Source organism: Pygocentrus nattereri, chromosome 16 (assembly GCF_015220715.1).
Source record: "Pygocentrus nattereri isolate fPygNat1 chromosome 16, fPygNat1.pri, whole genome shotgun sequence".
In the NCBI taxonomy this organism is placed as follows: Eukaryota; Metazoa; Chordata; class Actinopteri; order Characiformes; family Serrasalmidae; genus Pygocentrus; species Pygocentrus nattereri.
In genome coordinates this window covers 15,720,559-15,737,524 of record NC_051226.1, presented here as the reverse complement: position 1 = coordinate 15,737,524, position 16,966 = coordinate 15,720,559, and the positions used below count along the sequence as shown (strand labels likewise).

The 16,966-nt window shown below is 38.1% G+C and overlaps 2 protein-coding genes across 6 annotated transcripts; one reads left to right on the top strand and one right to left on the bottom strand.

The window, feature by feature from the left end:
- The first annotated feature begins 6,069 nt into the window (after positions 1 to 6,069).
- Positions 6,070 to 10,114, top strand: il7r (interleukin 7 receptor). Of its 2 annotated transcripts, none has more exons than XM_017718930.2 (8): positions 6,070 to 6,240; positions 6,678 to 6,792; positions 6,896 to 7,056; positions 7,148 to 7,287; positions 7,393 to 7,546; positions 7,642 to 7,753; positions 7,845 to 7,917; positions 8,041 to 10,114. In XM_017718930.2, exons 1-8 carry the CDS (start codon positions 6,168 to 6,170, stop codon positions 8,392 to 8,394), a joined length of 1,182 nt encoding a protein of 393 aa, XP_017574419.1. In that variant the 5' UTR covers positions 6,070 to 6,167; the 3' UTR covers positions 8,395 to 10,114. The 2 variants fall into 2 exon arrangements, with proteins under 2 accessions (XP_017574419.1, XP_017574420.1); XM_017718931.2 differs by having other exon boundaries at positions 6,071 to 6,240; positions 7,660 to 7,753.
- capslb (calcyphosine-like b) lies at positions 9,256 to 15,890 on the bottom strand. 4 transcript variants are annotated; one of them, XM_017718928.2, is made up of 6 exons: positions 15,835 to 15,890; positions 14,563 to 14,712; positions 13,152 to 13,329; positions 12,857 to 13,066; positions 12,487 to 12,615; positions 10,565 to 10,652 (listed from the first exon to the last, which is right to left on the bottom strand). In XM_017718928.2, the coding sequence occupies exons 2-5, from the start codon at positions 14,697 to 14,699 to the stop codon at positions 12,514 to 12,516; spliced, it is 627 nt and encodes a 208-aa protein (XP_017574417.2). In that variant the 5' UTR covers positions 14,700 to 14,712; positions 15,835 to 15,890; the 3' UTR covers positions 10,565 to 10,652; positions 12,487 to 12,513. The 4 variants fall into 4 exon arrangements, with proteins under 4 accessions (XP_017574418.2, XP_017574417.2, XP_037401804.1 ...); XM_017718929.2 differs by lacking the exon at positions 12,487 to 12,615 and having other exon boundaries at positions 9,256 to 10,652; XM_037545907.1 differs by lacking the exon at positions 10,565 to 10,652 and having other exon boundaries at positions 11,804 to 12,615.
- Between the last annotated feature and the right edge of the window lie 1,076 nt (positions 15,891 to 16,966).

Genomic DNA, 16,966 nt, shown 5'->3' with positions numbered 1-16,966 from the left:
TAAATCTGGTTTGGATCCGATTTACAAATTTTATGTGTTTTTAAATGTCCAGACAATCAAAAATCAACCTAGTTATAAACTGGATATGCCAAAAATCAGATTTGTGCAGGCAGTGTGAACATACTCATAGTCTGCACCTACAGTGGTACACTGTCAATAGTCTGGCAAGTCAGAAGTCTTCCTTGCAAGACAAGATGTGGCAAAGAACCACTAACTTTGAAAGGAAGAGGCTATTTAAGTGACATGCAAAATAACAAACCACATACTGTTGTTTTTGCATTAACTGTGGTGATACTACAAGCATGTGCTATATGGTAGCATAGGTTATAAAAGATGACAAATCATTCATTCAGTGTTGGCCTTTGTTGGCCAATTTGGACTAGCACATACATTATACAATGAGAGTTACTGAGTTTTCTTATTAAAGCAATACACTATAAAAGGCATTACAGTAATTTTCAATAGTTAAAGCATGTTTTAGGCACAACACTCAAAATGCAAGCTCACTGCATTTTGCAAAATGCACTACCTCACTGGTAGTCAATCAGGTACTAGTAAAGAGAGTTCGGTTTGTGTGGAGCAGGGCTGTGATGGGGACAGCTGACAAAAATCTGTCCTAATTCTGATTGGTACAGGGAAAATCTTAACATCAGCCTCTTGAAACATAACCACAGTATATATCTCAAGGTACTTTGAAATTTGTAAATCTGTGGAATTCCTCTTTAAGGCTTGAGCGATGCAAATTGACAAATTCATGTAGTTGTGCAGGGCTTCAATCAAGAAGACACCAACACTGTACCATGGTCAGCATGCAGACACAGATGCACTTCAAATAACTTTGTCTTTCTTTCTCTTTCCCCCTCACTCCCTTATTCTGTCTCCTCCTGTTTGTGGCTTTTGCTGAGGCCTTGTGAACTTAGCTCTAAGCTCCTTCCCATCCATGAACACACACATACTGGTAACGGTCACAGACAGAGAGCTAAAAGACACTCTGGCTTCTGCCTCATGTTTTTCTCGGTTTGTGGTAACTAATTAACAGGAAGTCATCACATGTAGCTGTGCAGACTTTCAAAAGTGACTGAGTAAACAAAACCTACAATGTTGCAAGCAACAATACCTGCTCTTAATGTTTGCCTTGTTTACAGAGCTCTGTCTCATTCTGTGTGTTCTTGTTGCATCTCATTGGCTTTTTTCTGTATCTAAAGAAGCTATGTATCATTTATGGATCATTTTGCCAAACTGGTTCAAAGTCAGAGTTGAAAACCCTGACTTTAAACTGACTTGGACTTTAGACTAAAGTATTTTTTGCTTTGAATGTCCTTAATTATTTTTATTATATTAAAATAAAAGATTAAATGCTGCATTTGTCACTGCCAAAACAATCATAATATTACCAAAACTTTACCAAATGTTTTTGGTAGTGATAATTTTAGCTAATTTTGTGCATAACTCAAAAAAAGGCCAACCAGTACATGACTAACAAACACAGCTTTAAACAGTTGCACAAAAATAATATTTGTTATTAAAACACAAAGTTTAGTTCATTGCAGAAAACATGTATTTCAGAAGTGGCATTTCCTAATGTTACACACTAACTTTAGAACTTTCAAATTTTAGAAAATATTTACTTCAAAACAGGATTTAACTACTCAACATGTGGTCATGAGGGACATGAATGCAGTATCATTTCCTGATTTAAAACTCAGTGGTGTGACTAAAATAGTGTTGCTGTGTCAGAAACTGAAAAAATACCAGTTTCCCACTTTGAAATGGCCAGGAATCGCTGACAAGGTCGTATCATAAAGTTTGGCAGAGGAGGGATAATGGTCTGGGGCTTTTTTTCAGGGTTCCTGCTTGTAATTGCAGTGAAGGACTGTGGTTTAGACACTGATATGCTTCCAACATTGTGGCAACAGTTTGGGAAAGGTCCTTACCTCTTCCAGCATTACTGTGCCTCTGTGCACAAAGAAAGATCCATAAAGACGTCATGGTTTGATGAGTTTGGTGTGGAAGAACTCCAGTGGCTTGCAAACAGCCCTGATCTCAACAACACTGAACACCGTTGGGATGAGCTGGACGTTGATTGCAAGCCAGACCTTCTCGTGCAACATCAGTACAAATGATCTTTTGACCAAATGGGCACAGATTCCAAAATCTTGACAAAACCTTCTCAGAAGAGTGGGTGGTAACTTCATATTAATGCCAATGGTTTTTAATAGTGTGTTTCTATAGGTGTGATGGTCAGGTCCACATACTTTTGGCCATGTAGTGCATGCAAACAAATCATTTTTGCGAGAGACAGCTTGACCAGGCAATAATGCAAGAAACCTAGGTTTGTGTAGCTCAGAGTACCTGCATTCCTGTACTTACATGAAATATGTTTCTATCCTAAGGCAGCAAATGAAATAATTTGGTCTGACAGGCAGAACAGAACACATCATGCTGTAAATGCAGCATAAAAGAGTCAAAACAGCTTGAAACTGACTAGCACATAGTTTGGTTAGCAAGTATGCTAGAATGGTTAGAAGGTTTTACTAAGTTACAGATCCCATTCCTTTAAAATGTACTAAAATTTCAGCTGGATTAGCTATTGCTCTTCACGTCTGTCCTTTAGTCAGAATTTTTTCTACAATGAAAGGGTTACTTGAGCCCATGTTGAAGCTTGTTTTTTAGTCTGAGTTTACTTTTGTACAGTGCAATGACTGCAGCTAATAACAAGACTAAACTAAAATTGTCCCTAAAACTTGTCCCTAAAAACAAACGGTTGAAATTAAAAAAAAAAAATTCAAAGATACATCACCGACTATGAGTATGACTATGACTATGAAGTGTTTCAGTCCGCTAGAAATAGAATCAGCAGCAGCTGTATACTAGAGCTTTACTGAAAGAGTCACCATGAAACAGTGTAAAATATATGCTAATGTCTTCATATGTCCATGTTTAGTCTATAACAGCCAAAAAAGGGTCATAGGAATTGCCATTAGCTTAGTGCTAACATGCTTTGCATAGGAGCACTAGCCGAACTTAGCTTTATATTCTAGTGGTTTTTCTCCCCATTTTTGATCGACTTTTCACATTTCCTGCCGAAGGAGGTCAAGAACTTTTAGTCACGATTTCCCACTTGTGCATGCAGGCCATCCATGTCTATTAAGACCAATGAAGAGGCAGTAAATAATCTGTATTTAGACAGCCCACATAGATGTATCTTGAGACGCAGAAAAGTGAGGAGCTGACCGCAACCACAGTTAAGAGAAGAGAAGAGGAGAGAGAGAGAGAGAGAAAAAACATCTCAGAGTTCACGAATGGCAGATACAGAAGAGTGCTATGTGCAGATAAAGAGCTGAAGCTGTTGTTGAGAGATGGTGTGTGAGATAGGGGCCTCCAGCGATGGGAGTGTGGTTTCAGGGGGTTTGTTCAGTGCACTCTCATCCTGTATGATGAGGCCTCATGTTCTCTGGCACGATGTATCAAGACTAGGCCCCCAGTGCACAACTTTCACCGTCTAACCAATAGAGTTCGGCCCCTCTGACAGCCGCACCAGCACTTGTAACCGCAAGACGGCGGAGGGAAAAGATGTGTCACTGCGTTTTTGAAAAAAAAAAAGATGACAAAGCATGGTAGAACAAAGCTGGAGGAATGTGCCCCCCCCTCCTCCCTTTTCCCTTCACCGTTCGCACATTCTTCTTGCCTTCTGAGCAGCTTTAACCACATCAGCCGCCCACGGACGCACTCTAGAGCTCGTACCAGCCACCCCACACTTACACTCCACCCTCCAACCAGCATAAACTCGCTCCCCTTTAACCTCTTGCGCACTCTCTCTTTCCCCAACCCCCACATGTGCCAAGCATTTCCAGCTTCTCTTACTCACTTGCAAGTCTGAGTTTCTTGAGAAATTCATTTGTAGTGTTTTTAGTCAATATTACACATGACAGTAATCACAAGACCAGAGGAAGTCTCCAGTAGTGGGGATGAATACATACGACTGTTCTAGGCGACAGTCAGCTCTGTTACTTGAAGACTAAATTACATTAAAGTCTTCGTCTAACACATACCATGTGCTCTTCTTCAGGTGAAGAGTACAGTTCATAGAAATGCTAGACGGAGGTTGGTATCGAAAGGGCATTGATCTAAACTCATGATAAGCAATCTCACATCAGGATGTACTAATGCGCAGGGACATCACCAGGCCTTTTAAAGGGTGCTTGCTGCCTTGTCTGAAAGACCACAGAATTTATCACTGGATTTTTTTGTTAAGATGACCATGACCATGCCAGCTGTCACACAACTGCATACCAAAGATACTACTATGGTCAAGGCAGATTACCAACCATGATAGGCTTTGTTGTTTGTGCTTGTCATCTGGGGATAAAGCGACGTAGCAACAGATTTTCAGTCATTTTACAAGGGGAACTCTATATGCTGCATATTCTAAAAGGTGCATGTTTTTAGAAGAGATCCAATCCTAGGGACTTCCCAAACATCAAAAAGAGTTCATGCAAAAATGAATAAATTTGATGCTGTGTTTAGGAGTGAGCACAAGAATCTCCATCCTATGTATGTTGATACAGGAAGTGTGCAGGTACACAACCAGGTAACCACAGCCTCTCATCTCCACTCTCAGCAAATCTACAATTCAGTTGGCCACTGACTCACTTCACCACAGCCATGGACTTATGAGTATGAAATATGAAAGCTGTTGTGTTCATTGTGCAGTTTAAATGTGGTCTATGTTGAGTATATTTGAGGTGCAGTCCTGACATGAAGTATTATGTAGTAGGATGCAGTATAAACCTGATAATAAAAATAATGATAATCATGGCTTTAAGATTTCATCTGATATTGAGGTAGTATTTTACAACAGCAAGCATTACATGTAAGGAAGTGTTTCATAATCAGTTTACCAAGTGTCAAATGATTGTTTCCCTTCTCACTGACTGGATTTCATTTGAAGATTAAGTGCACACTAAGGCCTATGATACGTAGATGTTTGCATGCTGGCCTCATTCTGATGTTCCAATTACCAGAGGTGACAGGAAGTGGGCTGGACTCGCTTACCGCTTGTTTTTGTTTTTCAGATTGGAGGTGCGCTGAGGGGAGATCATCTTTTTTTATTTCACTTTTGCTTCAACTTTCTGCACGTAAACTGCAAACAAAATGGAACAATTTACGGCAAAAAGGCTGCTTTGTATGTTGCAATGTGAATTTTAACCAATTTAAAATGCATTGATGACATTTGGATTTGGATTTTTCAGCGTTTTGAAAACTTCAAACGTCATCTGTGTGTTTTCAGTTCACCTTAAAGCAACACAGTTGTATGCAAAAGTTTGGGCACCTCTGATCAGTGAAAATAAGTACACATTCCCTGTACACACTTCCCTGTACTCATTTTAATGCACAATAACATTATTGTGAAAAATTCAGTTTATGTGCTGAATTTAACATATCAATGCATAATAATAATGTGGCCTGTGCAAAAGTTATGGCAAAACTGAGCAATTAAATAGACATCCTGCATTATATACATATATATATACTATTCAAACAAAGCAAAACTACGAATGCATAAATCTTGCATACAGTCTCTGTTTTTTTGTATGTTTATTTAAGACAACAAATCTGACTCCTTATTAATTAGTGACCTTAATACAAATTTACTTTGAAGTGTCTGGTTGTCGGGTTTTCGGTTCAGTTTCATTTCCTTCACTGTTTGTCTTTCCCGTGAGCATTCTTTGTTTCGCTTAAACCAGTCTGTCTGCTCTTCTACCTTGTCTGGCCTGTTTCTCCTCAGTTTGATGTTGACTGCTGACTTGTCTCAACAAGTTAAAAGTGCATTCAATGATTTTAAATGTTTACTTTCTTTTTTACTTTCCATCAGTGAAAGCTGTTATATAAAGATATATTCATTCTCTCTCTGCTTCTCTCTCTGTTTCTCTCACCGTCTCTCTCTCTCTCTCTCTCTCTCACCGTCTCTCTCTCACTCTCTCTCTCACTCACTCTCTCTCTCTGTCTTGCACATGCTCACTCCCTCTTCCTCCGCACTGTGTATAAATACTGAAAGTTCAGTAGGGTCTTACTCCTTTTTTGCCTGTGACTCCATGTTGTGAACACAGTGCAATGCTGCAGGGGATTTTTTCTGAGTTGGACCAGTGAATATTACAAGCTGGCAAATGGCCTCCTGTGTTTTATGGATATTCATAACACTGTGTCCCTTTCTTTCTTATTCGGAAAGTGGAGATGATGGTAAGAGATCTTATTTCATTCAGTTAAAATGTTTTAGGTGTGACAAGTCCAGAGTATGCAGTGAATTGCATGTCCCACACATTTGTAAATGGACAAAGCGAGCTCAAGGTTCTAAGAGCAATGCTCTGTTTTCTCATCTCATTCCTGATCTATTAGTGCAAACTTTTATACTTTTTGTATTCTTAATGCCATTCTAAAATACATATGTTGTAATAATTGACTTATTCATTTGTATTTGTATGTGTTTTATATGCTGTAGCAAGTTTGATCATGCTGTGTGAAAGGAAACTGATATATATATATATATATATATATATATATATATATATATATATATATGAACTTAGTTTGTTAGTTTGTAGAGACACGGGTGAAAGAAAAAATCTTGTGAAAAAAATATCAGGACTTTCTGTTGAGTCTGTATGATCTCCTAACAGCTTCACCTGATGCAGAGTCCAGTGTTTTCTGCTCGTCCATGATCTCCTTGGACATGAATAGCCTCATCTGTGGCCTGATTGATGATGCTGCTGAAATTGAATCTGCAACACTTTGGTACACCCTTTCTGTTATAAATCAGAGAGAAATAATCAGTAATGAATTTATCTAAATGTGCCCTGTTGCCAAACGTCAGACTGAAGATAAGATTTTTTTCCAGTAAAACAGGTATGAAAAACAAGCAAACTTCATGCATCAATGGTACGCTGGTGAAGGACACCATATCTTTTCAGAAACTGGAAATTTTACAAAGGTATGAACTGTGGACCCACTTCAAAGATGGAGTAAAGGAAAGTCAAAATATTGACTTGGTGAAAATAGGTATGTGGTTATGATCTATCAATTAGAAATCAAATCAAATTTTCCATGCGGTGTATGTTTCGTTTCTTCACCTTCACCTCTGCCATTGCAGTTAAAATCCCAACTCCTGAGGTATACAATGCTACATACAACTTTGATGAGGCGATTATATACATTGGATACAAGCATGACTTAGTAGTCAACCCTAACTTCCAATTGCAAGTCAGGGGAACAAGTGGCACAGATAAGATGGTAGAGCCTTTATCATGCATTTCTTTATATTGGTTCTGTAATTGCATAGAAAATACAAATAGCATTAGCTTTCTGATACCATAAAGTTCTGTGTCTTTTTAACAGACAATGACCATAAATTACCAGCAAGTAACCATAGGTGAAGACAAGCTGAGAAACAGTAAAACCTACTATGTACGTGTTAGAGCCAAACCTGTGGATTATTTTGACGGCAGTTGGACCGCCTGGAGCCAGGAGAAATATTTCAGTCGTACTCCAGGTAAGAGTTGTCTCTGAGGTCCTTCACATCATCTTGTGTTGGCCAAGAGAAACATATTGCAATTAGGGTTATTATTTAATAATTGCTCATTGCAGATACCATCCTCCCCACAGCTGAAGATCCTTCAATGGTCACATATGTCATTCTATGCACATCTCTCATTCTGGTGGTTGGCATTGCATTGATGATCCTACGATGGAAGAAAGAGTGAGTCTGTATTTTCCTCTTAGATTCAAAACAATAATTACCACATAACTGTGTTTAACACAACTTTTTATATGCATTTTATTTCCTCTAGGATTCAAGCATACATTTCTCCAAACATCCCAAATCCGAAGGCCACCCTTGCCCAAATACACAGAGAAAAGGAGGTAATTCACTTTGGACTTTACCTGCAGCTGCATCTGCTTGTCTGTAGCTAGTACTTGTGTGTAGCTAGAAACCCAGAAGTACGAGAAGCTTCAAAAAAAGAACTAAAACCACTTTTGTTGCAGCACCCACCTGTCAGTTTCAGCCCAGAAATCTTCAACGACGTCAGCATCAACCGGGTGGATTATGCAGAAGAGAAGCAATTGGGTCCTGAGGGTGATGAAGATCAAGAAGACGCCACAGGAACTTGCTGGAGTGAAGCTGAGGGTTTGAGATGTTCTCAGCCTCTGTCACTGTGCGACAAACAAAATGGAGATGAAAGGAGGCTTGAGGAAGAGATGTCCCACCTGAAGATTAAGTTGCTGGATCAGGCCGAGGAAGTAGAGAATGAGGATGTCTGCCAGAGTCTGGCAACTCTCCAAAGAGATTGTAAGGATGAGTCTTACGTCACCATGTCCAGCCTCTATAAAACGCAGTAAGGCCAGAGCTGCAAATATTGCACAACAGTTAAGTCTCATGATAATGGCTGCTCATATTATTCTTTTTTCATGGAGGATTTCCAGATTTGGTGGATGAAAAGCAGTAAGTGACCAGACTAAAGCAAGTGTATTGATGGAACTAATAGAGCTTGCTTGCATGACACCCACATTACCTACAGGCCTACGCCCTACAGAACGATGGTAACAGTGCTCGGGCAACTGTGACAGGGACAAACAATCCAGTATCATTCGCTGCTAAGAATTATCTCTGAATGTTTTGACGACTTGGGCTTGAACTTCAAATGATTGTTTGAACAGTGCGACTCTATTTGCTGTTTGGCGTTGCAAAAAGGTGGTACCATTTCCTTAGTCATCAGTCAGGCTTTCTGACCTGCAAACAACATGTTTAATTACATTACAGGCAAATTTGTGGCCATTTTGTGAGCTTTCATGCAGCCCTACAAACCACACGTTTGCAGAGAGGCACTCTGACCGTGTACTCAAATGTAGCAATCAAAATTCAGTCACAAAATAACACAGAATGATTGCAATTTGCATTTTTCTCAGTTCTTCCACCAACACGTAATCTACCGAGGCCGCTATGAATGTGTGCACTTCAAAAAATATCACTGCCAACAGCATACAGTAATACAATAACTGCTGCTAGCCTTCATTTACTCATTGATATGACAGCAACATACAGCATTTTCTCTTATGTCACTTGTGTTTAGTTCAGTAAATCAGAACGTAATGTATTCTCATACAACTTTTTCACAGCATTAGCATATTTTCTCATTGTCAAATAGTTGTTTTACATTTTTGTTGTATACTCAAGTTTGTGCAAGCCTTTTTTTGTAGACATTACTGTAGAGGATTTACTTTAAACAGCAGTAGTTGCTATGATTTTTAAATATATACTCTATTATATTAACCAGTGCTTCATTTAGCATCTTGTTTAATTCAGTTTCTTGGTATGATCACAAAAGAGTCATTTTATTATCACACAGCATTTACATTATTGTACAAGACATTTAATGAATGATTTGCAAGACTGGAATAATAGATGATTTTGCACATCAGAACCAAACATATCAAAACAATTCTACTTAATCCTTGTGATGACCATTGTGATGATTTAAAGGGCCCATATGTTTTTCTCAAATTTAATTTTTTCTTCCCGAAGGCCTATTATGTTTGTGTGGTTTTACGCACCAAAAAACAGCCCCAAATCATTTTTACATTTTTACTAACCTCTCTGTATTTCTTAGAATCAAACAGGCTGTTTCTATTACGGGTATGCAAATGAGCTGCATTCTGATTAGCTGGACTGTTCTGTATTTTGTTGCAAAAGCAGTCTGTCAACATGATTGGGCAGGGCTTAACTGCTGTACATTGAATAGACGCATCTGGGCAAATGAACTGGTTTTTGGGAAATCACAAAATCAAGGAATTCAAAATGGGCTGTTTTCAAGATTTCCAAATGAGAACTGTTCAGACTGGGGAGTGAGTGGTACTTTAACATTATTTATATACTTACAAACTCTTTTGCTTCAAAAAAGTGAGGGAAACTTATTTTTCAGTGATACAGGCCCTTTAAGATGATTTTCTCATTACTAAGACAAGATCAAACATATTTATCCATATCTGTACACTTAATATCCATGGTATAAATTGTTAATATGTTGACTATGCAAATATTAAAAAGAGGTACAAAATGGTGGCATATTTGTTTTCAGACATCACTGAAACGTACAGATCACCTATGAGGGGGCATCATGTAAAACAGTGCTTACTAATGCAGCACTGCACCCAGCAGCTGTGCCATATTCTTTTATCTTTATTGTCCCAGAGGCTGCAATTATCTGCATTCTGTTTGGAAGAAAAGGACACTCAGCAGAACTGCACACTGCAGCTAGCTGGGTGCAGGATTCATATGTACAGGAGTAGCAGGTGCTCCTTGACCATAGCTGTTTTATAGCTTGAGAATTTGGGAATTGGCATATTAATGTGGAAATCAAGAGAACAATATGGGAAAATGTTCAAATGTTTATGTAAAGCTGAACAATTTTCCTGGATTGACAAATATTATTCCATATAATCAGTATTTTAATATAAATAGTGAGTAAAAAAATGAAGAAATTAACAGAACGAGGCACTCATAGTTTCCATGCCGTCTTCATCATGAGAATAAAATACACATCACTCTCGATGGAAGCACTGACTCCACTGTAGTAGTTGATAAATTCTTCTTTTGTGATCTACAGACAGGAGAGTACATGACATTATTACCACAAAAGATGTGAAGGTTTCCATTATCATTATATACATCAAATGGGGAAGTGGAAGGCTGAAAGAGAAAGGATGGAACTCCCCAAGCCCAGAGAGAAAGAGAAGTCATATCTATGAGCTAGTGTGAACCTTTAGCTATAATTTGCTAAATTTGTATTTCTCATTTCAGGATCCAAGCAGGTGCAAAAGACACCTTTCATACTGTCAGACAGAGATATAGTGTCACTCTAGCAGGCTCACCACATCACCTGCTGCTCGTAGATAACAGAGAAGATTTTGGAGCAGACTAACACTAATACTATTGTTTGCCTGCAGTGAGAAATACTGTGATGTGTTAGGAATTTGCTATTTATTGATTGGTTGATTTTCAAAAGGAAAAAGAAACAGGACAGTAAATCCAAAGCCACTGAGGTTCAGAACTCACACAATTACACTACTTAGCTATTTTAGAATGTACATCAGTCATTGCTAAAATTATTTTAACCCTCATAAAACCATTTTGAACACACAACTGAGACCAAAATCCCACAGCAAACCTGCTGTTAGTGTGTGAGCAACAAGTGACTAGTAGCACAAATTAAGGGCTAAATTATTAACCAAAATGTTCTCAAGGTCTTACCAAATCTTCAGTTTTAAATGTTACCATGCCTGACTGTTTATAAATAACACTGTGTTGCCTAGGTGTCACTATAAGACTGCTAATATGCCACCTCATAATTTGATGAGCATAAAATAGCAGGGGAATTCCAGTGACTGCTTGTTTTGCAAAATTTCTGCATAATCATGTCGTTAAGATATAAACAAAGTCATTCAGAGTGGTCTGACATGAAATGTTCCTTTCTAGATACATGTCAGAATTGTTAACAGTGGTGGTGATACAGAAACCAGACATCTGAAGTATTTCATATCTCTAAAAGCTCCCTCACGGAAAGCTAGTACATGAGTTAGTTACACTGACATAGTGTGATGCCCGTTTCGAGATCATGTTTGGCCTAATGCATTTATATACGTAGGGCAAAATAGTATCCAAAGTATCTTTTTTTCAGGTTTACCACTTTATTTATGATTATCAAAATTACATATAAAAATCTGAAGACATAGATTCGTTTTGGATAGTAAATAAAGTAGGTAAATAAAACAGTAACCCCTGGTTCCTTTTACCACCACTGTAAAGAAATCTGAGGCTTTACAATTCTCTATAATGAATCATTTTACATCACACCATTGCAAATGTCTTTGCAGAAATTTTGAAAAATCAGTAGTATTTTACTTTAATAACTGTAACATTGTATTAATAGCACCCCTGTTGATTGGATGAGGGTTAAAGCTCCCATAGATCTACATGTAACTGTCAATGTTGCCAACTGATTCAATCAAAACTATTTCTAGCCTGTTATTAAACACAGGCTAAGCATTTGCTTTTCACTGTCAGAAATTTCCAAAACAGTGCCAAAGTCTCTTCTGACCTATGAATTCTTCAGTGTAGACACAAAAAACTCCCTATACATACGTTATATACATTTTAGTGCTCCGCATCGTATAGCACTGCTGTTTTATAGCTGCTGCTGTTAACAGGACTAAAAGCTATGATGCCAGATGCTCTGAAGCAGCTGCTAAGTTACTTTTGTGTGGGATGCTTAGTGTAATGTTGATTCGAGACCATTTTTATGCTACAGAGAAACTGATTTGATGGAATCAGGGCAGGTCCATTAGGAATATGCTGTCCATGTGCTGATTTGTTTGAAAACCATCTAGAACCCATCAGATTACAGAGGATGAAGTGGCTCCATCCAAGCTCTTTACCCTGAGACAAACGTTTGAAGATATTAGTTAAAGCTTCCAGGCGTTCTTCATCATTACTATAAAGTAGACATCTGAGTCAATGGAGGCACTCACACCAGCGTAGTAATTCAAAAACTCTTCTTTTGTGACCTGATGCATAAAAAAGATTAACAATGCTCTTCACACAACTGTTTGTTCCATTTAATATTCCACCTAGTGAATAAGAGTAGAGAGATAAAAGAACCCAGTAGTGGCAAAAAGTCGTCTATACATAAATTCCCTCCAGACTGAATCAAGAGCGAAACACACATACATTGCTTTTTCCTGCCAGCCCACACTGATGAGACACACGATATGCATTACAAGCTACTGCTCTGCACTATTTGCATACCTTTCCATCCTTGTCATCAGGAGAGTCAAAGGTGTCCAAAAATTTGCGGAATATCTGATCCTCAGTCCATTCCCCGTTTTGATATTTGGGGTGATGTTTGACGTTGTACACTCCTCTTAGATCTTCAACTGTGATGACACCATCGCCACTCTTATCCAGCTTTCTAAAAGCCTGTAATATCACCTCCTTCCTCGCATTGGACATGGGTGGCTGCAATTACAAGCATTTAAATTAACATTTCCTCACAAAGAACCAAACATACAGCAGCCTCAAACCTTGTCACTAAGACTTTTACCCTGAGTGTGAGGAGAAACTCATCAAAGTCAATCTGTCCACTGCCGTCTTTGTCAAAGATCTGAAAAAGAGCCAACGCCTCCTCTTTCTCCATGAGAACACCATAGTCATTCAGGCCCTTCATGAACTCTTTTATGTCCAGGCAGCGGCTGTTGTCATCGTCTATGATCCTGAAAGCTCTATCAAACAATTTACATGGCAGCCAGATAAACATTAAATACATAATGGAAGTGACAGGAAAAAGTTAGAAAGGAGAAAAACTATGTTTAACAATAACGCTCTAAAAGAACTGTTAAGAAACCATCCTGTCTCTGCTGAGAAACTATGACTGTTACATTTATTGTTGTTACATGCTGACACATTTTTTGAATTTCCGTTTATTTTAGACTTGGTCGAATGTGAGATTTAGTACACTTTAGCATGAAGTATATTTTAATACTGTTATTGACTTTATGCCAAAGGTTTTAATGGCTTGACAGTTTCACAAAAAATGGATCCACAGTGGAGGCCCTGTGCCAGTAGTCACATTATTTTACCATTCCTGAACAGGGTTGGGATATAATGGAATACAAGTATTGGGAATTCACATTCAGGGTACAGAAATGATGTACCTGTATTCAGTCTGAGTCACATTTTGTAAAGGCACTATTCAGAAAACAGTTACTTTTTACATTTTTAGGAGAAAACTTTTAGAAAAATTACCCAAGAAACACCATCAAAATAATTTAAAATCAGCATGTAAAGATACACACTAAGAAGTACTCAAAAACATCTTCTTTAAAAACACTTAAGTTCCTCCTAAGCCTGAGTAGACTGATAAATGAATGAAGTTACATACATTCTATCAACTGAAAACCAAATCACAGCCCTCCTTTATCGTCACAATTGGGAGGTGTTGTTATTGGGATATGGTAAATAAGTGACTTATCAATATGTATTCTAAATACTTGACTTTTTATGTATTGGAACAGAATATGTTACGCAATGTATTTAGGACAGTGTACTCAGTATTCAGCCATCACCACTTTTTCAACATATTGTGCCCAACTGCTTCCTCAAGCGTGAAAAAAAACTAATGATAATGTCTCAAATTCAGTCCAGAAATCCTGTAATCTGCACATTTTTTGTGTTCTTACTATTGTACCACATCTGATCCAGCTCATGAGGAGCTTGTTCATTAGTTCAAGAGCTGATTCGGGTGTTATACTTGAGGGAAAGCACACAACCGCGCAGGGTAGACTCCCCGGCACTGGGGTTTCCAGCACAGCTGCAACCTAAGCTTGAGGCTAGTGGTCCAACCCCTGAGAAACCGCGGTAGGAGAAGTTATTAAGCGCTGCTACCACATTTATAGTAATGGCCGTTGTGTCAGAAAACCTGTCAAGGCTGCTAAAGGCGGTGTGGAGCGCTTTACCTGCCCAGACCTTTAATCCCCGCGGATCCTCGGGCTAAACACTGCAGCCGCAGCCGCTCCACCGGGTCTGAGGTCTCCGACAGCTGCTTTTTGGCATTTATCGCCATCTCCCGGTCGTGCCGCGACGTCGCTGCCATTATAACCCAGTGTCTGAAAAGCAGATTTATAGTAATAAACACACGAGCGCAGGCTGAGAGACAAGCAGAGGTGGTCAAACGCAGTACCCAAAAAACGCAGTTTACACCAATGAAATAAGTATCGTTTCAATAAAGTAGACGTACCAATGTTAGTTCACTGCGTGTTTAAATAGTTTTTCTCCATGATGGAGAAGCTGCTGTACATTGTTCTTTAAATAATATTTTGAGAAATAGTTCTCTATAGCAGCAAAAAATTCCACTGTTGTTACAAGTCATATGCGCCTGTCTGTTACAATACAGAACCCCTTTTTGCTAAGACTGTAGCATCTTATCCACTTAACGCATTTTTTTAGTTTCCTACTGCCTACACAGCTAGTGCAGTGCTTAGGTCATTAAAATAATTTGCTTCTACACCCAAACAGTACATAATGAGTGTTAATAGTGCTAGATAAGAAGTTGTGCGGCTTTGGCTAAACACGAGAGGATTTCTCTTAGACATACAACGCACTATTTGGGCGTAGAAGCCATTATTTCGTTGTTTCATGACCTGCTTACCTAGTGCACTACAGAGGGGGCATGGAGCAATTTGAGATTGAGCCTTGGTCTGAAATAAATCATAAACCTTAAATGTCAGAGGCGTGACCAATCGCAAAGCTTTACAGATGCTGCCACCAACGCAGCTAACAGAACAAAATGAACATAAAAAAAACAGTTAACAGCAACTGCTAATGACTGAATGACTAAATATGAATGAAAAAGTATTTCCTCACAAGTAATGTTTCATGTAGTTAACTAAATGAATGTAGCTAGTTAACTAACAAACATTTTTAGGTAAAAAAAAAATACATAGCTAGGGGTAAAACAAAGACGGCTGTCGAACCAGCTTTTCCAGAGAGCTTATGAAACACATAAATAACATTAGCTGGCTAATTTATTCATCACGGATTACCACTATGCACCCTATCAGCACTATCAGAAAAAGCTGGGTGTACGAACCGACTAAGGTACTAAGTTGGTTGAATGAAACACAGCGGGTAAAATAGTTATGATGAATAAACATTATCGAAGAATAATGCGTTTATATATAATAGTAAAACTAAGAGGTGATGACGGTTAGGGTGTTGGCTAACATTACCTGCCCGAACGGTCTTCGGCCTTCTTCACAGCGTTCCGCTGTAGCCATGGAGACGATGGCTGTTTGTTTGGGCTGTACCATTTATTTTACGCAGGGGCGTCTAGTAGAGAACTGGAATACGCCACTTTATTTTTACAGGAAAGAGAGGTGACGATTAAACTGAAACAAACACTCTATTCCAACCTCTGCATCACAGTCATTTGGATCAAATGTAGAGGGAGAAGAACATTTGCCAAAATATTGCATCACTCTGTTTCACTGTAGTACTGTATGTAATATTTACTACATATTCAACCATGCACTTCTGTTTAAAAGTTTCAGTAATGTAAAATCATTATTGGTGCAAAAATGTGTAAAATGATTTTAATATGCCAGTCCTCTGCAACTTCACAGGTTTCAAATAATAAGTAGGAAGCTACACAGCTGTAAAAAGAAAAAGGCATGCTATATGTATTTCAAAAAATGAACAGAGCTGCTGATGATCCTGAAATCAGACTCAAAACTGTATAGCATCAAGTATGAAAATTGAATACATTTCATATCTAGAATGCCTTGTTTTTCAAAGGTGATGATTAATCCTCAAGGGAGGTTAGAATTACAGTATATGATTCATCATTTAATAAATTCTTGTTAAACCAAAAATACTAGAATTATGGAATAAAACATGTAAAAATACATTTGATGTCTAATTTATAATATTTAAATCTACCTATCTATCATTGTTATTGCTGTATAAAAAAAATCAGGCTGCTATGGCTGCATAAACTATACAATTATACACAAATAAATAAATTAATAACAACATCTGTAAAGTTTATTCCATATTTTATTGACACTTTTAACATTACAGATTATATTAAGTATTTTGTGCATCACTAGAGTGCATCACTATTCAAAAACACTGAGGACCAACACCTGGTAACAAATTGAAACAATCCAGCATCAATAGTATGTGTGTGGTTTTCATTAATGTTTCACACTAAATCAACTATTGACATTATCATAGTTGTATCCATCATGTAAGAAACCAGTATAGTATTTTCATAATTATACAGTGAACTGGAAAATTTGAGGGTTTAAGGAATGAAATGAGAGAAATCTGTCTTACGTCTGAACAAAGTGAGAGTGCAGT

What these genes read in the sequence shown, in the direction of transcription:
- il7r (XM_017718930.2), top strand. Translation starts at nt 6,168, where the DNA reads ATGGCCTCCTGTGTTTTATGGATATTCATAACACTGTGTCCCTTTCTT. An exon ending in ATATTTCAGTCGTACTCCAG is followed by an intron (nt 7,547 to 7,641) that starts GTAAGAGTTGTC and finishes TGCTCATTGCAG; the next exon opens with ATACCATCCTCCCCACAGCT. An exon ending in ATCCTACGATGGAAGAAAGA is followed by an intron (nt 7,754 to 7,844) that starts GTGAGTCTGTAT and finishes TATTTCCTCTAG; the next exon opens with GATTCAAGCATACATTTCTC.
- capslb (XM_017718929.2), bottom strand. Translation starts at nt 14,699, where the DNA reads ATGGCAGCGACGTCGCGGCACGACCGGGAGATGGCGATAAATGCCAAA. An exon ending in AGTTTCTCCTCACACTCAGG is followed by an intron (nt 13,067 to 13,151) that starts GTAAAAGTCTTA and finishes TTGTAATTGCAG; the next exon opens with CCACCCATGTCCAATGCGAG. An exon ending in CTGATGACAAGGATGGAAAG is followed by an intron (nt 10,653 to 12,856) that starts GTATGCAAATAG and finishes TCCTGTCTGTAG; the next exon opens with ATCACAAAAGAAGAATTTAT.